The sequence below is a fragment of the Corvus brachyrhynchos genome, unplaced genomic scaffold (genome assembly GCF_000691975.1).
Source record: "Corvus brachyrhynchos isolate BGI_N302 unplaced genomic scaffold, ASM69197v1 scaffold44, whole genome shotgun sequence".
Taxonomy (NCBI): Eukaryota; Metazoa; Chordata; class Aves; order Passeriformes; family Corvidae; genus Corvus; species Corvus brachyrhynchos.
In genome coordinates, this window is record NW_008238359.1 from 5,265,243 (window position 1) to 5,288,460 (window position 23,218).

At 36.9% G+C, this 23,218-nt stretch overlaps 1 protein-coding gene across 28 annotated transcripts in view; it reads left to right on the forward strand.

Annotated features, from left to right (window-relative positions):
• Nucleotides 1-23,218, forward strand: part of DLG2 (discs large MAGUK scaffold protein 2) — a 1,005,290-nt gene that overhangs the window by 724,160 nt on the left and 257,912 nt on the right. For 27 of the 28 annotated variants that reach the window (XM_017735865.1, XM_017735859.1, XM_017735860.1 and 24 more), the window contains 2 exons: nucleotides 5,353-5,497; nucleotides 8,674-8,815. In XM_017735865.1, coding sequence (XP_017591354.1) covers nucleotides 5,353-5,497; nucleotides 8,674-8,815 — 287 coding nt within the window. Of the gene's footprint in view, nucleotides 1-5,352; nucleotides 5,498-8,673; nucleotides 8,816-13,842; nucleotides 13,878-23,218 lie in introns of those variants that run through there. The other variant, XM_017735890.1, reaches the window with a different exon arrangement.

The following is a 23,218-nucleotide window of genomic DNA, read 5'->3' on the forward strand; positions in this document are numbered from 1 at the left end:
GCTGAACATAAAGTCTTCTTCAGGCCCTTCTCACAGTCTGTGGCAGTCCTGCCTTCGAGTATCTCACAGGGAAATGAAGTGTCACCCCCAAACATGATGCACTTCTCACCTCCTCAAGGTCACTGCTATTGATGATCAGGAAAAGCTGAAAAATTGTTTCAGTTATTACAACTCAGATGATAATTACTTTTTTTTAATCTCATACCACCATCTTACTTTGGAAGAGTTAGTTATCTAGAGAATGAATAAATGAGAGAGCAGTATAAATGTGTGTGGTTTTACTAGTATATGACAACACTAATGGCTAGAAGCAAGGCATTTTTCAGGGAAAATACTAAAACCATTAGGGTTTATTAAAAAAATTAGTATTTATCTTTAATAACTATAAGCTTTTCTAAAATACATCTCCTATGCCAAAATACCCTTGCATGTTTGGGGCATATCTTGGCCCATGTAGTCACAGAGATCAGTGATTGTCTATAACAAGAGATTTAATTTGATTCTGTTTCCTTGATGAAAACATGAGGAAAAAACAGGAGTCACTTTCATTTTCATAAATTTATGCTTGCTTTCCATCCAATTCCATTCTGAAAAAAAAAAAGTGTTATTTGATAGGACTGCAGTGGCGTTGTCATTGTGCAATTGTTGATGTGTTCCTTATAGGCTCCCCTACCTCCCCTACCAGTATCTGTTTCTTCCAGATTGTGAATAAATGCAGGATCACGTTTGTATTAAAGTGCATAAAATCAAAGCATGTAATTCAAAATGCATCTAGATTAGCATCTGGTTCTGATCTGAGGTGTCCTTTTAAAGTGATTTTGGCTGTCTTTGTGGGATCATCTTTTAGAAAACTGTCCAGCATTTGTGCAACTAACAAGTCCATGGGATTTAAGTATTTAGTTAATGCAAAGAGATTTATATCCTTAGTACAAATGGTTAGCCTTCAGCACTGGAAAACACTTCACTTTTTGCAGCCTTTTATGTCAGAGTGAGTTTTTAAAAAGGCCATCAGCATTCTAGATTTACAGCTAGCAGGCTGCAGGTGTTTACTGGCATATGTTCGCTCAGGCAAATCCACTGGCTGAATGAAAAGTCAAATATTACAGAAAAGCAAACATTACCACTGGTAAGGTAAAGATCACCCTTATGTCTCATTCTCTGAGTGAATCAAATCTTCCTTAGCCTAAATCAATAGTGGAAATGAACGAATCCCCTTTAAAAAAGGAAAATTAAATAAGACAGACTTATTCCTCCAGAGCTCTTATTCTCATATCAGCTTATATTGTTGTGAATAAAATTATTTTTTAGAGCACTTGTACAGTCATTTTGGGGATTCTGAGCTTTTCTGGCTGCTTTTCAGAGCTTTTGATTTCCAATATGAATCTAGGAAAACTTCCAAATAAAACATTCTTGCTTAGGTTTATACTTCATTGCCCTGATTATGCTATTTAGGGGGGAAAAAAAAAACAAACCAGTCTTTTTATATCTTTGGCACCATTTCTTATTGATTTCCCCCATCACTCAAATAGCTTCTTTGATAGGACTTGTATCTTTAATTTCCTCCTCTACTGCTATATTATTTCTTTCCCTTATTTGTTTCTCATATTATCAGTATGTCTTTATATCACATACTTTCTATTTAAAGAAAAAGCTTTCCTATTTTTTTTTCCTTCAGGTGCTGTTTGCGTTTTTAAATTTCCACTAAAGGGAATTTTTTCCATTAGAAAAGCCCCACTTATTCCATGCCTATTTTCCTTCTGACTCCTTTCCTTTGGCTCCTGTCACAGCATTTTGTGTCTCAAATGTACAACTTTGTGACTGAACTGACCACACAGATAAATATCTTTTCTGGCATTTGCCTTAGGGGTTTTTTTCCCCTTTAATTAGTTGCTACTTAAATTGGCTTCTTAGATCCAGAAAGTTGGCATGCAGTACCCATTCTACCCACTCAGATTTAAGTCAGCCCTTCTGCACTAAAATTCAGCCTCTCAGAGGATTGCATGGCATCTACACTTTGATTTCTTACTTTGTGCACATCTCCCACTCTTTATCTTCTTTACCTCTAACTCAACCCTTTTTTTGCAAGCTATATGCAAAAATATATAGGTTCATCTCGTCATGAGGAAGTAAAACTTCACTACCATGCATTTATTGGGCCAAAACCACCGAAAAAAACCAGATTTAATACTTGAAATTCTGTTAAAATAGGCATCTTTTATGCAAACAAGAAATAGCTCAAGCAATAGTCTCTCTTGGCAATTGAGAGATTTTTCTCTATATGTCAATCTTACCATAAAAAACCAGCTACAACATCGTGTTTCCTGATTTTTATCATCTCTGTACTATGTTTTAAGGAATGATGTCCAGAGATCCCCTTATAGAAAAAATTGCATACTACAGTCATCTTGCAATGATATCTGGGGGGCGGTGTTAACAATAGAATTCTTATAAGTATTTAAGTTTTTTGTATATCAGAATACATACAGATGTCTTTATTTGTGATCACTGTTTTGTGGTCAAAAAGCAGAAAATATATTGATTGATGCACATGGGATTATTAATGGAAATTGTAGATCCAGAGCAAGGACTGCCTTTGGAAGGAAACCTGGAAATGCACTGTATATTTTATGTACTGTAACTCTAAGCAGATGTTGCCAAATGGCTAAGGAAGGTGATCTTATCTCCTTCTCAAAGAGCTCCCACTTAAAAGAGACCTTATGGCACCACTGAGGATTGTCTTTTTTATGAATGAATCAACAAGCTTGTTTGTTTGTTTATTTTCTCTTGATGTACCTTGAGTCTTTCTTTATTTCTTTGTTTACTGAGAACTGAGCAGTCCAGGACAAAATTAATTTTACATGAACTTTGCCATGAACTCTAGGATCTTTAACTGTATAAACACAATGCTGAACTGCATAGATGTTAAATCTTAGTTTAGAATTGCTTGGACTCTTTAAGTCTTAACTTCGAGGTTTCAGTAATTTGTACAGTGTTGGTAAAATATCTGTCCCGTAATGTTAAGATGTAGGACCTGCCGTAGCAAACATAAGTTTTCTATGTATCATACTTTACTTTCTGTTTCTAAAATGACTTTTTGTCTTCTAATCTGCACAACTGTGTCATCCAAGTCTCTTGTGATGGATTTTTATCAACTAGATTTACAAAAAAAACCCAAAAAACCAAAACCCAGCGGCTTTGGAAAAGAAATTGCATCAAGTCAATTTGTGTTTTAATTGTTTTTATTCACTTCTAAAAAGCCCAAAGAGTCAAAATCCAGACAGTGCTAAGATATTTCATTTTGTGTCTCTTTTTGACTGAGACCATTTTTTTCCAGCAGCTGTATAGTGGGTGAGATTATGTGAGATTTTTCTCTACTTCAAAAAAATTTAGGATGAAACAAGAAAAGGTAGATACAATGTACAGACAGCGTGGGAAGGAGAAAAGGTAAAGGATAACCTTGTGGTCTTATTTCTAAAATGCGTGAATCTGAAGTGTCTGGCAGTTTTGAAACACATAAACAAGAAAGGCATAATTTCAGTCACTTCTTCTTCCTCTCAGCCTATTAAAGACATTTATTTATTAAAGGTGTATATGTAAGTTATTGCTCTTCATAACAAAGAAAGATAGAGAAATATATAGAAGTTAGGTATAAGATTTTTGTTTAAATAGAAGACCTGTCAAAATACAGCATAACCTGTCAGCAGCTCCCTTCTGAGTGTTAGGCTCTATCACTGTTCTTCATGTCAAATTATCATAATACACCTGCCACTGTCTCTTTTAATTAACCTTAAAACCAAGCCTGAGAATTATACAAGGAAAAAGCTTAAAAAGAATCCTTACATTCAGCAATACTGTCCAATAACAATCATTTTTTCTTGGTGATGATGAAATTTTCTGAATATGAAGAGTCCTCCAGTGATTCATAATAACTGGATTTCTTTCCAGTTGCCAAACCCTTTGGCAGTTGCTTATTACCACATTCAGGTTTCTGATAATTCATTGATACTGAATTCCCTAGAAGGAGTCTATTTCTGTGATTTACTGTTATGTTATACTATAGTGAGGAGGAACTTCTGCTTCTATCTTGCATAATCTTTAAAAGGAATCCTTGCAGTAACTGTGGAAGTTGGAGGATGGCAATTTAAATGACAATGAAATTTTTCATACACAACATTCAGTGTGAAATGTAGGTCACTGGAACAGGCTCCCCAGGGAAGTGGTCACAGCACCAAGCCTGCCAGAATTCAAGGAGCGGCTGGACGATGCTTTTAGTCATATGGTTCAGTTGTAGGCAGTACTGCGAGGAGCAGGGAGTTGGACTCAATGATCCTTATGGGTCCCTTCCAACTGAAGGTATTCTGTGATTCTCTTAGTTCTGTTGGCTTACACCACATGCCTGAAACCTGGATCTACACCCTTTATTTTTTTCCCTTATCCTATAATTTCTCTATTCAAGAGGTTTGTATTTTTTGTAGCAGGGAACACTCATGGTTCTGTTTATAGAACAACCTATTGTTGACGTTCTGTGGATATAGTGGATTTGTAAGTGAATAAATTTTATATGCCTCTACAATAAACCACTTCTGACACTTTCCTTTTGATTTTCTTTCTGTGAGAGTAAAGCATAAATAGGCAAAGCTTACTGCCGCCATTTCCTTCCCTATTTTATCTGTAGTCCTCTACTCTTATCCTTGCTTAAGTGTTTTTCTTTCCTAAAAAAATCATAGAACTAGTACTACATTCTCTTACTTTTTCAATGTCTTTTTCCTGTGCTTCTAGAAAACTGACAAACTTTCAGACTGAAAAATACCTTTTCCCCATCCAGCACTGCCCTTTTTCAATTCCTGCACCTCATAAGTATTCTATATGCCACTTTTTACGTCTCATTATTTCAATGGTCGATGCCATATCAGCGATGGAAAGATTTGAGGTGTTGGGTATTTCTAAGGCCCCAGCTATGGAGGCTAAGAGATGAATTAGGAAGTTTATTTTGTTAGATCAAATAATGTAGACAGTTTCTGTAACTGATGTGGTGTTACAAAATTATTATGAAATATAGTTTTATATTAGTGATTATACCAGTAGCAGAACATCAAAAAGGACTTTTCTATTGTCAAAAACAATATTGCCTTCTTGACCCATTTTGATTCTGTGTATCAATATTGCTACATCAGTCTTTGAATATGCATGTGCTAAGAAAACTGTATTTTCTACCTTTCAGCAGTATTGCTTCTATGATCTTTAGTGCTTTTTGTTTACAGCAATGTTCCCAACTTTTTGAAAACTGTAAGGCTTTGTCATTTTTTTGTCTATTTCTGCATTCCAACTCAACTATCTGATTTCTCCTCTAAGGTAAATAATTACAGTTTAGAAGAAGTTACCCATGAAGAGGCAGTAGCGATACTGAAGAACACATCAGATGTAGTGTATCTGAAAGTTGGAAAGCCCACCACCATTTACATGACAGATCCATATGGCCCACCAGATATTACTCACTGTAAGTGACTTCTGCAACTTATTTTACAAGAGATATCAGTTTGTCAGATGATTGTATTTTTTCATAGCTTGTTCAAAGTACCCCATTAAAGTTTATGAAACTGCTTGGAAGGCTACAGAAATGAAATGTTTATTGCTACCTAAGTATGCTACGCTCAAGAAATATTGCAAATAATATAGCTCTGCTAAAGTATTTTTGCAGCAAAAGTAGCAATGTAGAAGATGTACGACTGTGCTGGTTCCAATTAGCCATTGTCCAGGTGATCAGACTGAACTGTAACTCTTGTGAAAATTACAGCAATAAGTATATGCAAATGTATGTTGAAATATGATTCGATTTGTAGCCTGGAGTCCTCTGTCCACTGAAAAATTGGAACAAGCAGCAAACCATCTTGTACAAATTTAGTAGAAGCCTGAGGCAAATATATCTCGTATTCGAATAAAATATTTTACTGGAATGTAAAAATCACTGCTCTACTTACAAAACTTTACCTATTTTCTGCAGATACCCAATTCGTGGAGTCATAGAATGGTTTGGGGTGGAAGGGACCTTAAAGACCATCTAGTTAAACTCTCCCTGCCATGAGCAGGGGCACCTTCCACTAGACCAAGTTGCTCAGAACCCCATCCAGCCTGGCCTTGAGCACTTCCAGGGATGGGATATCCCTGGCTTCTCTGTTCCAGTGCTTCACTACCTTCATAGTGAAGAATCCATAAATCATTGGTCCACTTTGCTTTATTCTCAGTCTATCCATTAACTTTATATATGTTCATCTGGCTTTTTTGTTTTGCAGAGGACAAAGGCCTTATTTGTCCTTGCATTCAGTGCACACTCTGTTGTAGGAAAATTTGTTTAAAAAATATGGTAAAACTCAGTGAAGTATTCCATAGCAAGGGAAGACGTCCTCATTTTAAAACTGATTTCAATCAGACTGTCATATCCATGCACCCAGAAGCATCTAGGCTCATGTCTAGCATTCCATTAGAAAGATGTGCATCCAGGTGCATCCCCAGGACTCCCTGAGGTGACCATGTACAAGGGTAGGTGGCTGGCTGTAGAGTCCTTATCATACACATACAGCTTTTTATATTGGCAACCTCCTTGATGGAGTGATTTTTGTACTCTTAAGGAGATGACAGCAATATAAGGATCTTCTGTCTCTGCCATCTGTCCCTACTATGCATGTCTTTAGGATTTACTCACATCTCTGCTGTCTCCTTATCTGAGTGTCCTAGGCTCCAACCTAGTCTTTATCTCCCACCACCATCTCTTAATGGCTTGAGTATTTGTTTTAGTTTGGGTTTAGGCTTTCCTGGCAAGTTACATGTAATAATATATTGAGTATTGATGACTTACTGGTGAATCTAGCTTTATTGATACATGCCATTCTTATACCCCTCCTGCCAGTCCTCCTGGTGTCCATACCCAGGCGTTGCCATTCCCTTATCATTCACAGCAATCTTAACATTTCAGCTGCAGCTCTGTATACCACTGGTGCCCATTAGTCTTAACAGTTCATTACTGAAACTCCCTTTCTTCATTAGTTGTTCATTAAAAACTGTCTGCCTTGGGTTCAACTACCAACAGGGACCAAACTGGATGGAAATTTAATTTTTGACAAGAGCTTCAGCAATTGATCCACATCCACACACTTGATTTCCTGCTAATAATTCTGTAGGCACTTAAGGCAAACTAAGGGTGGGGAAATTTACCAAGAGCAGTAAATGCTAAGGATTTAAATTTTTCTGCACTTTTGCAGTGTTGCTATTGTGCATAGACAAAGTTGAGGAAAAAACTAGATATCCCAAGTCTTCCTTATTCAGCCTGCTCCATGAAAACAGAAGGGAAGGTTTTGTAACATGCATGTCAGTGGTATGCTCAGCCATGCTGAGGATGCCTATTTAGTTAGCAAATGTTATGACAGATGGCAATCATGTTGTTCAGTAGCAGTCTGGTCTGGATCTTAGCAAAGCCCAGAAGTAAAAATGCTAAATGTCCCTATCCAATCTCCAGCTTTATAATACTTTCAAAAAAATAATTTTGGAGTTCTAAAACAGTGTGGTTTGTTATGTCAGATTAGAGTTCAGCAGCATATGAGAAGACAGAAGTAATTCCGGAGGGAGAGTAAAGGTTGAAAAGATTTGCAGTAGCCCTTCCCGAGCTGTTGGTGCATACAGATTCATTTATCCTCAGGGAACCTTTCATTATACCTACATGTTCAGAGTATTTCAGAATGCATAATGGCCTTTCCCTGTAGAGAGATTTTGCTTTGAAGCATTCTGTATCTCAGCATCTGAAAAAAAGACTGAAACCAATGCTAGAAAGTTTAGCTGTCTTCCTCTTGTGAGAAAATTAATCACAGCTCATTGCAGAAGCATGTTTTTTCTATTTATCATTTCTTTTTCTGATTAAATTAACTAGATAGAATACAACTATTACTGCATCTCTCCAGTCATAAATGTCCCAGATAACTTCAGAATAGCAAAAAGCACATAAACAACAAAACTGCAAACATAATATATAGACAGACAACACAGTCCTGTAACTTTCATCATTAATCATTAATAGGTAAGAGATTTGCATCCATTTTCTATTTTAAGTATACAGATTTACTGTGGTCTAAATCCCATTTATGTTGATACTGAAATTTCAATTATATTGGAGATTTGGGCACCTTTGGTAGATCACAGCTTTGAATGTATACATAATTCTTGCCACACATAATATTCCTGCTCTTATCCTGCATTGAGTTCTTACTGTATTACTCCCATTGCTGCACACTGCAGGCAAAAAGAGGAGTGTGCTTTTAATCTCATTCTTTCCTAATTGCATTTCCTTCTGCGAGTTAGTCCGAAGGGAAGAAAATGTCTCCTGTCTCCCAAATAGGAGACCATATTCAAGCTCCCTCTCAGGAACTAAGTATCCTCTAAAGAGTAAATCCCTGCAAATGAGCCAGCATTACTATTACTACTACTATTATTATTATTATTTTCAGCAAAACTCCAGCTGTTAATTCTTTCTTGTTGTATTTTAAGCTCTCTCAAACAAGGATTGTTTGTTTTGGTCTTATTTACAGTATTGAACATGTTCTTGGTACTTAAAAAAAAATTATGTTCTTGTGACATCTAATGAAACATGAAAGTTGCTGACTAGAAATGTTAATTTTTTACCATCAGCTTATTCTCCACCAATGGAAAATCATATACTCTCTTCTGGAAACAATGGCACTTTAGAGTACAAGGCATCCCTGGCCCCTATCTCACCAGGAAGATACTCACCCATTCCAAAGCACATGCTTGTGGAGGACGACTACACCAGGTCAGATGCTTCTCTTTATTTGTTGCCTTTCATGCAACTGCAAAGGATATAACTAAAGCATTCAGTGCATCTCTAATAGAATACAGCATACTGTACATTTCTATTCAGATTTTTTTTTTTTAATAATCCCCAAAGAATTGTGACTACTATATGGAAGTACAGTAACAGAATCTGTGTAGTTAATTCCTAGGTAGAAGAGACATATAGGAAAAGGCTGGGAGGGTTCTTTTATGCCTTGTTTTAGATGAGCACTGAATGTCACTGATGAGATAGTATGTATTTATCTTTGTGTTTGAAGAGCACTACCATTCACCTAGAAGACAGAAGTTGTTCAGTTTGTAAAATGAGCCCTCATTATAATGTCTAATGCCACAGAAAATGAGATTTTTTTTTTTTTTTTTTTTTGCTAGGAGGAGGCTGTTCTGGTCCTCTAACCTGACTTGCTGTGTCTTGCAAGTCAAAGAATCTCATCCACTTACATATTCATCAGCTTCATAACCCACTAATTTGCATTTCATTTTTCTTGTTGCATGTGATTACTATCTCAAGCAGCTTAACTTGTTGGATCAGACAGATTCAGAGTAACTAAATCATGATACAGTGTTTAATCAGGACATAATTGTGTGGAAACCACACCTTTCTTCCCTGTCTTGTCTAAAAGAGTTTCTCCTTTGTTTTGATTGAGGATGCAAAGCTGAAACTGATTTCCTTCAACTTGTGAGACATTCAATTAGGATGACTTTTCCCTGAATGGTTCCAAGAAGTTGCATTTTTAATTAATAGTTAAAACATTAATTTCATTAAATCTGCAACAAGGTTTTACCTGATCTAATAACAATGTCATAATTTCTCAAATACCCACATATAGGGAGAATACCAATATTAAAATACCTGGATTACAATGATGAAGGCTTTGTCAATAAGCTTGTAGGGCTCAATTGTCTTAGTCTGTAATGAGATGTCAGTACCACTATTGCTGAGAAAGAGTTAGCAAAGTTTAAAAACAGAAAAAAAATTGCAGCCTTTAAAGTAAATAATAGCTAAGGGCATCACGAAGTCACAGAAAGTGAAGGGATTAATCCTAAAAAGGGAGATAAGCTGTCCTGGCAATTAGAAGACCATTTAAACAGTTAGAAGGCTTGTAAGGTGACAAAGAAGTATTATTAGTCGTGTTTCTTTGTGTTCCATGTAGCTGATTTTAACTTCCTAGTTACTTCTGGGGAAAAAAAAAAAAAGTCAAGAAAAGAAAAAATAGTCATAGAAGGAAAGGCAGTGACACTCTTAGCCCAATAGTTTAGCACATATCCAGTAGAAAGCCTACAAAAAAACATGCAGGATATGTATTAAAATTAATAAGTATGTCCTTTTGACCTTTTTTTAGGGAGAAAGATGCATTCCTATGCTGATATTTTTAGGATGTTTTTAAACAAGTTAGTTGTGCTGGTTTAGCTCCTGAGAGAAAAATGAAATTTTGGCACGGTCTGTTTCTTGTCTGAGGTATTCACACCAATGTCCATTTTGTATTATTTGTGGGAAAAAATGAATGCCCAGAGAAGCTGTATGTATTCTGTGAAATACTTCTCTCCTGTGTTCTTCCCATCTGGATTTCCAGGTTAATGTGTTGCCTAATGAAGGTCTGATATCCAAAGTCTTCTTGTGGCTTTGGCACTATAGACAGGAGAGGCTGACTCTACAAGCATGACCTTCTGTGACAGATGTGTGGCAGTGGCAGAAATAAGGGTGTCAAGTGATAGGAGCAGGCTCTGAATGCCACAGAGCAAATCAGACAGAAATCTCATATTTCTGAGCAAGTGTTAACCCTGACCTGTTGAAACGGAGGGGGCTATTATGAGCTTCATTTCATTAGTGATAATAGTCTATATGCTACGTCAGGAAACAAAACCACAAAGAGAAAATGAAGAAAGTCATGAGACAAATGACACTTCTTGCCACTGCATTTCCTCACTGGACATGCATGTACATCTGAGAGACACCCAAACAAGAGCCAGAGACCAGTTTTCTTCTCTGACAACAATGACTTAAGAATCTCTATCCTTAAAAACCAAACCATTTAACCCTTGAATGCTACTGAGATTGTTTTTTTTTTTTTTAATGTCCATGTGTCTAATTATTGCTTATTGATTCAAGTGGGACTACTGAACTGCAGCAGTTAATTCTCGCAGTCATTTTCACCTCTATAAACTCAGAACAGTGAATGCACTCTTTCTCTCAAATGCATAGGATTTGCTGATGAGTCTGCCATCAAAATAAGAAGATATTTGGGAAGTCTTTGTTGCTGACCAATTCAGAAAATCTTTTGAGAATTCAATTATCATATTGATAACTTTAGTAAAACCTATAGACACCCTGATTGCAGCATTTACATTAAGGTTTTCGCACATAATGTTTTATAATTAAGATGTTTGCCAACTGCTGCAGTGCTACCCATTAAAACTACCTGGTTCTTGCTGTAATCGGTTTACAGGGCTAATTTACATTGTGCTCACATAAGGAAATTTATTACCCATGCAGTCTTGCAACACTTCTGGCGGATTTTCATTTGTGCCAGCTAAAAATATTTGGAACACTAACTTCTCCACTAAAAAAGGCTTTTGCAATTTTGGAATTCTCTGTACAAGTGATTCAAGTGAGGCAGATGACAAGCTTTCCTTTAACTTACTTGTGATAATGAATCTATCAGTAAAGCTTAAATGGTTGAACATTCAACTCATCTTGCCCACTTCCTCCTGATTTTTGGTTTTGTAGTTTTTTGTTTGTTCATTCCCGTTCTAAGGGGTTTTTTTACCTAAATACATCTATTTTTCCTAACAAAAACAAGTGTTTCTCTTGATAAAAATTTGTATTTTTTGGTCTGATATTGAATCTGTGCCTGAAAAAAATTGGGTTCAGTCTATACAAAAAATAGCCTAATCTGAGCACAAGGGATAGAAAAGTAACAAATCATCTTCAGCCATAAATTTTAGCAAAGCTGGATGTTGTCTCTTAGTTACTGAATTTTTTAAGTTGCATGTGTTATTGGTACAAAATGCTATCAGTGATGGGCATAATTTACTTCTTCATTTTTCTGGATTTATTGTAAATTTACTCAGAATGGAAACTTTGCCTTCCTGTATTTTTTACAGCAATTATCACTTTTTAAATGAAATAAAATAACACAAGTTCAGGTTAGTAGAATGTGGCATCAAAAGTGGATGAAAAGTATGTGTCAAATAATTCTATCAGTACACATGGCAAGTAAGACCTTGCTTGTTTTATTTCCTAGTAAGATTAAATTATTGTGCAGGCAATGCAGGGAATTCATTGACTGTGTTGCTGACCGTTTCCTGTTGGGGATGCTGCTAGAGGGGAGAAACAGGATTAATTCTCTGCTTGAGCTGCTGCTATAAGAAGGGAAGAACTCGTGGCAAAGGTTGTGATAAATAACAGCTGGGATCAGAGTGACCATGAGTTGGCTTAGTTCATGATTCAAAGGAAGTCTAGAAAGACAGTCAGCAAGTTATGACTGTTAAGATTTCAGAAAAGCAAACTTCAGCCTTTTTGGAGAGTTGCTTAGCAAAATCTCTTGGGATGCTGCCACAGAAACATAGGGCCCATGAAAGATGGATGATTTCTAAATAAAACTTATTGAGAGCTCAGGGAGGAGCCATCTTGTTGAGCAGAAAGGAGGGGGACTCAGCAGAAGGCCTTCATGGCTGAGCAAAGACCTTTCTGATGACCTAATATGCAAGATATAAACAAGTATTGCTTGACTGCTTAGTGACAAAATTAGGAAGCTGATTGATTTGAGCTAAGACTTAAAAGGATCATAAAGGAAAATAAAAGTGATTCTGCAGATGTGTGCTACTTTCAAAACTGAAGGTAAAATTTGAGGAAGGTAAAAGATGATGAATAGGAAGGAAGTCAATGTAGTGACAGATAATATAGAAAAAGCTGAAGTATTTAACAACACCTTTGCCAGGCACTTAAGGGCCCAGGAGATAATTGGAATAGTCAGCATAGATTGATTAAAAGCAGTTTGTGTGCTTGTCCAGACTGGTTGCCTTTCCTGATGAAATTTCTAACTGCTTGGATGAGGGGAGAGGAGTGGCTGCCCTTCACCAAGCAGTGCTACAGCTCAGCTGCTGCCTTGAGCAGGAATGCCTCTTTGCTGAGGGAAAACACAGCTGACTCCAAAGTCATACCAGACCTGTGTCATAGGTCCCACTAATGTGCATCTGGGATCTGCTGTGGGGCACATGGTGATTCCTTTTCTCCACTAGTTGTCACGGGGAGTGGCTGCAAAGGTATTTCTCACACCTCATCTGTGGGCAGGAAAAGCTGTAACACAGGGAGCACCCTTTAAAACTCTTCCAACAGCCTCTCATTCAAACATGAGGAAGTGTTGGATGAACATACACAGCTAATCATAGCTGGAAAGAAAATATGGTTTGTAATGGTTTGGAAACCTTATGGATAGCCTTTTGGGTTTCTCCTGGATTGTGTGCTGTATTACCTTGCTCGTTAGCCTTCTCCCAGCATGGCTATGCTCATTTGCATGCGATGATGTTGGTAAGGCTTTTGACACAGTCTCCCACAGCACTCTTTGAAAGCTGGGGAAAACTGGACTAAGAGAAGAGACCGAGTTGGTAACTGATTTAACCAGTAGGCTCAAAGGGTAATGATCATCACTTGGCATCTGTCAAGTGGTCAGTAATGAGCAGAGAAGCTCAGGATACCTGTGGCGTCAGTGAATATCTTCATCACTGACCTAGATCATGACACACAGTGCACCCTCAGCAAATTTCAAGAGGATAATAAAGAGGGAGTGGTTAACATGACAAATGGCAGAGCTGTATTCTAAAGGGATCTTGATATACTCAAGGACTTGGCCAGCAGAAACCTCATAAAGTTCAGTAAGAAGGCTGCATCTCAGGTGGAAGAGCTGCACACACTTGTGCAGGCCATGAACATCTGAATTGCAGCTTCACTGAAAATGACGTGGACATTACTGCAGACACCAAGCTGAACACGGACCCAGGAGTGCACTCTCACTGCTAGTCAGGTAATCAGCATACCAGGCTATCTTTGGAGAAGCATGGCCAGCAGAAAAATACATTATTTTCTAAAGATTCTGACCAATTCCCATTCTTTGACTTCAGGAGGGCTGTGGAGAGGGTCCAACAGATTCTGAGAGCCCTAAATCACATGGAGGTTGGAGGGTGTTGAGGGAGTTGGGGCTTGTTCAGTGTGGTGAAGAGGAGATTAAGGGTCAATCTAAGAGCACCCTGTAAGCACTCAGTAGCAAAGATGATGAAACCAAACTCTTCTGAGTAGAGAAGCACCAATGGCCACAAGCACTGGTTTTGGATGTTCTGATTTGAATTTGAGAAGAAATTAAAACACGAGAGGGATAGAATAGTGCTGGAGTAGTGCTTGCTATGAAGGGCTGTGAAATATCCACCCTTTGAGATTTTTAAGAATTGGCTAGGTAAAATCTAGTGTTGTCAATAGTCCTGATTCGAGCACAAGATTGGATCAAATGATCTGTAGAGATGCATTCCAACCAAATTTTATATGGTAGTAAGAAGAAAAAGATATTTTTTGTTTTAGTCATTTTGTGGAACATGTGTTACTAATACAGCAGAGAGAGGTTACAATTTTTTCTTTAGCATATTTCTGCCTTTCTATTTTCAGAAATCTTAAAATTATAGCCTAAAAATCCTGTAGCTTTTAGATGTTAATTTATTCTGTCTTTAATGAACAACAACAGGAAAAGTTCCATAAAAATAAAGAACCACCATTTTGAGTTTTTACTTCCTTTTTAGCTTCAGATAATGGTAATATCAAACTTCTGTGCTTCGGCTGATAAAAAATTCATTTTAACATTTAAGTCTGGCTAGATATTAAAGATTCATGGATGAAAAAGCTGAGTTATCTGTTTTGCTGTGTAAAGCACGTTTGATTTTTTTTTACATGCTTGTGTGCAAAATAGCAGTTTCTGGATGGGGAAGAGGTGCTGGGAATTGGATGGGAGAGAAAAGAGAACCATTAAGCTGAAGTCTCAGGGGATTTTTTTCCCTGCATTGAAAGTAGTATTCCTCAACTATTTCTTCTTTACTTATCTGGCATTCTAGTTGAATTGACAATATTTTATGGAAACACTTTTAAATTTCTATTGACACACAGATTTGACCTTTCAGTATTAAGCCATTACAACAAATATTACTGGTTTTGTGTTACAAAATGATCATTAACAGTTTTCTGACTATGGTTTTAGGAAGCAAAACAATAGGATAAAAGAACTGCACCTTTTAACAATGACTCCTGAAAACTGCTCCTTTGGGATCTTTAGCATTGACTTAGATCACAAGATATTCTCCATGTTTTAAAAGTGTCCATTTGCTGAAAGGGGTTAGCTGCATTTCCTGTCAGTCTTTCTGTGGGAACAGAGTTTACACTCCTGTTTCCCAGACAAAGAAAGTCTTTGACTGCTGTAGGTATAACTTTGAAGTGAATTTTACACCACATTTAGTGTTACCGTGCATGTGATGAGTAAAAGATACGTAGAAGCCCACTGATAGAGTTATAGGAACACATGAAATTGTGAGCTCACAACAGTCATTCACCATGCCTAACCCAAAATCAGCATATTACCTCTACCCTAAAGAGAATAAACTATATGTAGTAGTTTGGGAAGACTGATGATGCCTTTTATTTATTCCTCTTATTAAATAAGTTGCAAATTTGGTACTTAGATGTTCAAGTTAGTATTTTCATGCTTAGCTTTTTTCTGGGGCTGGATTTTTTATCTAGGGGTAGCAAAGGTTTTATGATTGTTTTTCTTTAAAATTTAGTGTAAAATATATCTATTGCTGCTAAAGTCATTTTAATTAGCCACCATTATAATTAAATTGAATTTATTTTTAACTGTAGCAGTTTGATCATTTAAAGGATCGAGGGAGAATTGCATGCCTGAGTTCATGTTCTATTCTGTGTTAGAAATGGCTGTGCTATTATGTTTTAAATACCACATTATTCCATACATAGATTCAGAGTGTTAATTTATAGGAGCCAATGAAACTAAATCCACACAGTATTTCTAATGCATTTATGAAAAGCTATCTAAAAGCCAACAAATGCAAGTCTTTGGGAAAACTGCAGTTCATTTATCCTCCAGAATGTATTTGGTACATTTTTGCCGTAGAACTCTTTCAGATTCTGTACTCACACTGCAGTATATCAAAGCTGCTCACAATTTTGTCATGCTGACTAGATTGTTTTAAAAAGCCTGCATGATTGAGCACAGCATTAAATGGCCAAAGCTAGTTTTCCTCTCTGCTTATTTCTTGCATCCCTTTCTGACACAGAAACACTGTCAGGAGTCATTCTGTTCTGTGCTCTGAATGCCCAGTCCTGTTACGTTTTAACATTGAAGAGATTGGAGGAATAGGGGGAATGTGTCTGGCAAGGGATTATGGTGAGAATAGGTGTGAAAATGAGGGATAACTTGTCATTGATATGTGAGAATGGAAATCACAAGAAGGGAAGACTGGTATTTAATCACATAAGAAAACTAGGATTTGGAAAGGGAATTCAGGACAGGACAGAAAAATAGGTGAAGGGGCATGAAGAACCACTGGAGTAGGGCAGCAGTGCAGAAGGGATTTCAGGCTACTGAACCAGCAAATCCCTCAGAGAGTGACAGATGAGGTTTGGGATAATCAATAGTTGCGCAGGTACACTGGCACAAGGAACAGAGATACAGAGCAGGTATCTGCTGATAAGGTGCTGGCAGGATCAGGCTCAGATAGAGATCCATCTCTCTCTAGAAAAGTGGAGAAGCACCCAGGGTTTCTGGGGGGTGCATGATGTGGGTGTGATCCCACGAGGCAGTCTGTCATGTTAGTTCATTGTCTGTCCGTCTGGAGGATGCCAGCCTGCTGCTGCAACTGGTTGCTCACTGTCTCTCACAAGCAGAGTTCTCATCTCTAGCTGTTAAGTTGGCAACCCTCCTGATGATTATATTGAATCCAATATTGTATCCCAGAATAAAATTTCTTTCTTGTTTTAGTCTTTGATCAATCTAAGGAATTGTTTTTTAAAAAAGGTTAGTTAAAAGAAGACTATTCAAGTTACACATTAAGTGTTCAGTTAAAGGGGAAAAAAAAGAGTTTGTCTACATAACGTTAAAGAGGACCCTTGGTGACACACATTCCTTAGATTGAAGCTTGAAATTGCTAACTTGCAAAGCAAGTATTTTATATTTTATGTAATTAATACACAAATTTAATCTTAAACTAATTGTTGAACTTTACAGATGTATAATTGTCTGCCTACTGTAAGATTTCATTTTGTTATCCAAATTTATTTTAAGTGTAATAAGTCTTGACTTGGGAGAATAATTTATGTTAAAGTAAAAATTTAGTCATTATCAAGTCTCAGATAATCTCTTATTCCTGAATTATCCTTGCATATTTAAATAGGTCTGTCAGAGATCCCCAAGTAATAGGTTTTGACTATTTCTAATACAATCACTGGAAGCTACTTAGTACTTAACACTTACAAAAAAATTAATCAAATTTTGGAATATGCTTTAGTGCTTGTATGGGGATTTTTGAAATGAGATAGTAGGATTGGCAGTGATAATACACACAGAAATGATAAGTGGCATTCAATAATGCACAGAGGAAAGGATAACCTGAAATACATATGAAATAGAACATGGACATGGACCCTTCATGCAGCTCTTGCCACTTGAGAAAGACACCTTGGGGTGACTGGTTAGTTCTGTGACATTGTCAGCTCAGTACTCAGGAGCAATCAAGAAGGCAATTAAGAATGAAAATAAGATCTGATAGGAAAGGACAAGAGTGCAAAATATAATGGTTTTCTCTGTGAATCTGTGATGCATCCAGGTCTTGAATACTACATGGAGGCAAATGAAAAAACCCCTCAGAAGAGGGTGACAGAGATGAGCAGGGGCATAGCATGGTTTCCAGGGAAAGATAAATAACAAATAATTCAGTGTAGAAAAAAGGTGTCAGAGACAGAACAGAGATCTGCAAAGGTACCCATGGCACAGGGAAGGCAACAGGCAAGGACTATTACCACTTTCTTACAACTCAGATACAGGGAGTTTATAATGCATTGCCAAATTTAAAATATGGGAAACAGAAGGTTTTTTAAATGTTACCCTATGTTATCAGCATGCAACCAACAGGCTTAGAGTACACAAAGGTAGAGCTTTTTGGGTATGTCACGATCAGTTTGTGGGGCTCAGTGCCAGAAAGGGTTGTGGAGCCTAAGATTATAAAAATGTTCAAATATGGATGAGAGTAAGTGCTGATTCATGGTGGACAGGCCTACTGACTACAGTCTGCTTGGATTTAATTTCTAGTCTGTGTGGTCCTTGCTGATTTTCAGCAGCTGAGCAAAGAAGGACCGTTCTTTGCTGGTCTCTGTTTCCTAAACCAGTTACTGCAGGGGACTTGGGCCTTTGGTCTGTCTCTCTATTACAGCCTTCTTTTCCATTACTGCAGGACTTGGGCCTTTGGTCTGACAGTCTCTCTATTACAGCCTTCTTTTCCATTACTGCAACAGAAAATCATTAATGGTTTTTTTTTCAAATTAAACAGTCATTTCATTTCCTAATTTCTAGTGGTTAAGAATAATGAGCGTAGAATTGGGTGTAGAATATTAAAAGTTCTAAATTATACTTATGCCTTCTTGTAGGCCATTTCGTTTGAAAACTCGATTAAAATGTTAAAATAGTATTGTTAGGAGGAACAAGGCAATCCTTAATTGTCATGACTCTGCTAAAAAAGCACTTGTTTTGCAGTTAAAGAAACCTTTAAGGCATATGAAAACAGCAGTTAATAACAGAAAAGCTGAGAAATTATTAATTTTAGGATTTCCAGAAAGAGCTAAGGTACTGCACTTCAGGTATTTTCTTCCCGCTCTTCATACTCCTCCTCTGTCTTTCATGTAGTTGAAATAAAACACATCATATGAGTCATTTGGTCTCATTTAAACTGACAGGATACAACCTATGAAATAAAATCAACTTTCAATTCTAATTACCCTATTGAACAATAAGGTATGTGGTTCTCCTAGAAGGTTATATGAATAAGAATTACCATTGATTTTTGGTTTAATAGTGAAATACTTTTTTTTAAAGTTCTTTGTCTACTTCCCAGCAACATTATTTTAGCAAAACTAATGTATTAGATGTCTTTATGGAACTTGGATACAATTAAAAATTGCTACTAAAAAAAAAAAAAAGTTGTAAACTTGTACCATTGGGAGATTTATTTTCTCTCAGATTGAATTTCTTTTCTCTCAGATTGTTTCCCAGCTATAGCCCTGCATACTTAATATGCTGTGAGAGCTGAGCTGGTTTCGTGCCATATCATAAAAGGTTTTGAAATGTTTTAAAACCAGAAACTGTTAACATTTAATGTGCTATGTGTTGTCAATTGAATCCTACCAAACAGGATTCTGCAATAAAAAAAAAGTTGATTTTAAATTGAGGACCCTGCATGATGCTGAGGAGAGAATGATTTTTAATAATGCCATTTTCTTATAACTTCTGTTCCTCAATTAAGTCATCCTGAAACAAAAAAACAATGATGATCTAAACAAGGAATAATTAGGACTGCAAACAACAAGGAAGATTCACTCTCTTTACACAATCTGTTATGAAATAAATCAATAAAACTAGTGTTAGACGAATTTTCTACCTCCCACTGTTACTGTTATCTTTTCCACCAATTAGTTCTACCTTTCTGTGAGAGTTGTGCCTCACTGCTGTTATATCTGTATTGAATAACAATTCCAGCTTTCAATTTTTCTTATTTTTTATTTTCTTGCTGGAAGAGTGACTCTCTGCTGTTCATGTTACCATTTTAAAGCTTACCTTTGGCATGGAGTGATTCGGTTCTCTGTCCTGTGAGTTGATCTACTGGGGCATGTTCAAGCCATGCTCTGTTGCTACTTATGTTTATTACTTACATTTTCTGTTGCCTTTCCTTTACTGTTGTGTCCCTGATTCTCAGGCTAACATAATTGTTGCTATCCATCCAGACCTAGTGGTGGCTGGTCTCATTTATCACAAAACTTTGTTTTTATCTCATCGACAAAGAGAACTGGGATGTCTGTTTGTAACTAAATAAACAGTTTAAAGGCAGAAAGGAAGCAGATCTGACTAATAAGTTACAGCAGAAGTTAGTTTATTTTTCAGAGTAGATCCATATTACATAATTACTCTTTAAAAGAGTATTTATTGCAGTTATTGAAGATGTATACAGTAATATTCACACATTTGGCATTTTAAGGGGATTTTTTATGCAAAGGTATTAACAAAAATGAAGATAATGGACAAAAGAAATTTCACAATATAGTTCTTTGTTCTTCCTCAAATAAAGTTTCAAAAACTTCTTAGTATTTATTTTTAAATAAAACCTCTGAAGCTGTACCTGCTGTACCTGAAAGTGATGCAATTGCACAGAAACTACCATGAATCAGTCCTTAAATAATATATATCTAGCCTTTACACTTTTCTTAAAGCATGCTAAATGGCTTGCTACATGTTTTTAAATTCATTTGAAGAATTAGTGCATCATAGTGTAAGGCTTCAATGTTTATGTTCAATCTGGCTCTTAATTATTTTTGCAAGAAAAGTTGAGGTGACCTTGGCTGTATTTTTTCAGAAGGGCACATTAAAAACTCTTTCTAAATAGCACTCTCATTATCCCATGCTTTGAGAGAGGATAATCTGTCTCTGTCATAGCACTGGAGAGGATGTGCGAGACAGGATTTATCAGGTGGGCTGATCCCTTTGGAAAGAAGTTCTTTCTTCTTTCTGTGAGGGGACATACAAATGACATGAGAAAATGCAGCATTAGAACAAACTATTTAATAAAGCCAGGTGGTCTTCATAGTCTTCTTTTTTTAAAATAGGGGATTGTTTTCTTCCAGAGTAGGTGGGTACTATTGTAGTTAAGTACTAGTTTGCCATAGAGAAGGTGAAGAATCAGGAGGGTATTTGAAGACTGGCTGTTGCAGCAAGTATCTCATATTAATTTTGTGATTAATGGCCTATATGGAACACAGTTTGTATGAGAAGAACAGTGCCCCATATAATTTTAATCATTCTTTTACTTTATATTTTTTATCCCAACTTTCAAATATTTTTACACTACTTAATTCATATTTACTAAACCAAATTGAGAGAGAAAATAAGTTTATACTTGTCCTGGACACTGGATGTTATGTACTGCGCTTTTTTTCCAATTTCTTGCTTTTCTGTGCCAATAAAATGCAGTCAGAGCCCAGCTATGCAGCTGGCAGTTGTTAGCCTATGCATCTGAATAGGATAGAGGCATCTAAAGGACCAGTGCAGTCCATGTTCTCCATGACCTTGAAGAGAGTGGCATCTGATGGGAATTCGGTGGCTTTGGTGATCTCAGACCATTTCAAAGGCCTTACAAGAAGTGCACTCATAACTGGAATTAGCTGATACCCTGAATCCTCTTCTAACCAAAGAGTCCAAGTTTTAAAAGGATAAGAAGTATGAATTCCTTTTCTTAGCCTTAAGACCTCTCTCTGCAGCTCACATACTGAGGACATGATGGTAACTAGGTCACAGTACCACTTACGTAATATCAGGACGTTATACTCAGACTTGTTCCAGTTTCCTGTTATTTTACCACCCAGCAAGACTGAATGGAGTGAAAAATGTTTGAAAAATGTTTTAAAACATGCTAACATTTGCTAAATGTTTTAAAATTCGCTGAGCCTCATAAGACAGTTTGTTAGGACTCTGCGTTTATACTTGAAGGACTAATTTGGTCTCAATAACTAGGTAGATGGTGAATGTTTGACTTCATTCTGCTTTCAGAAGCAGCTTGTAACTGTCAATTAACAAAGAAATTCCTCATATCTATCCATCTCTGTGGCATGATTTGTGTCTCAGCATGAGGTTGGATGGTCACTGACTGATGACTCAGTGTAGTTTGAGCATTCACAGTGTATCCAAGGGGTAGCAGCACTGATGTCGTCTACGACTCAGAGAAGACAATTAACTTGAATATAGGACACTAACAAATTTTTTATGGACTAGTTAGTGTTTTAAGCCGTGGAGAAATGTACAGTTTTTATTCATCTTCCTGCACTGGGGCAATATTTCTTCGATTTTCTTAGTAGGTATCATTTATGCTTGATATTTGTACTTGTTCTTTCATTATTGCCTAAAAGCAGAAGTGGTTTCTAAGGGAATAAAAGGCAGTATTGGAAAAAAGTGCAATTGAATATTTTTTCTCTGCATTTTCTTTTAATTGAAAGCAACAATTGATTTAGTAAATAAATTATTAAATCCAGCCCTCTAAAGCAAGTGAAATATACTGATAAAAAATGATTGCTACCTTAAATGTTTTTAAAGGGATTTTACTGAGTGCATGACACAATACTTTATAACCAAATGAGTGACAGCTTTGCTATTTTGCTATTTGGTAATCTTAAATTGCCGTTTCTTTAACTGTAAAGTTTTCCCTGGGAAATTCAGACGCAGAGAGTTCTCAAATCATGTGTCAGATTGCTATGAATAATGTTATTAGCATTGAGTGAGACCAATTTTTAAGTAAAGCAGCTACTCCTTTTCCCCCAAAGGAGAAACCCAGAAGGTAACAAAGGAAATTAGGTTCTCTGTATCTGCCAGCACATCCACAACTGTAATAAATTCTGGTACCTGTGAAAGTCACAGCAAAACCCACACCCATGTGAGGCATAATGCAGCCAGAAGAACAAAAAAAGTTCATTAACTTCTCGGCCTCTTGATATTTTCAGGCTTCTGAAATAAGATTTCCATCTAGCTAATATTGTATGACAGTGATTAAAGGCAGTGGCATACCCTGGATCTTCTGGCAAAAGTGTGGATATGATAGCAATTGACCCTTGACACTCTTTAGAGCAGAAATGTCAGGAAACAATGAGACGAGTTTCACTCTGCCAGTGGGCCTTGACGTATGTCCTGGGGCCAAGTCAGGGAAATTACAAGGTGGGAGATTTACTGGGGATGTGGTGTGGGTTTGTTTTTTAAACTGCTGCTGTTCGTCTCCTGCGGATCCCTGGCTGCTTGGTACAAAAGGCTGCATTCCCTTCTCCCCTCTCCCAGACGGCTCCTGGGAGGGTTGTGGTAAGTATTGCCTCCCCCAGGCAGGTGGCTCTAGGCAGCAGGGGAGAAATTTTAGTTTTAAGATCTTACTCTTTGTATCTAACTTCACAGGCTGCTGTTTGCAACTTAGAGCAGCACTGCAAGTGCGATTGCAGTAGCCTTGGCAATGAGGTTAGCTGTTTTTCAGATGTGGTCTGCATAATCACATTTTGAAGGCTGGAGCTGGAAAGAGT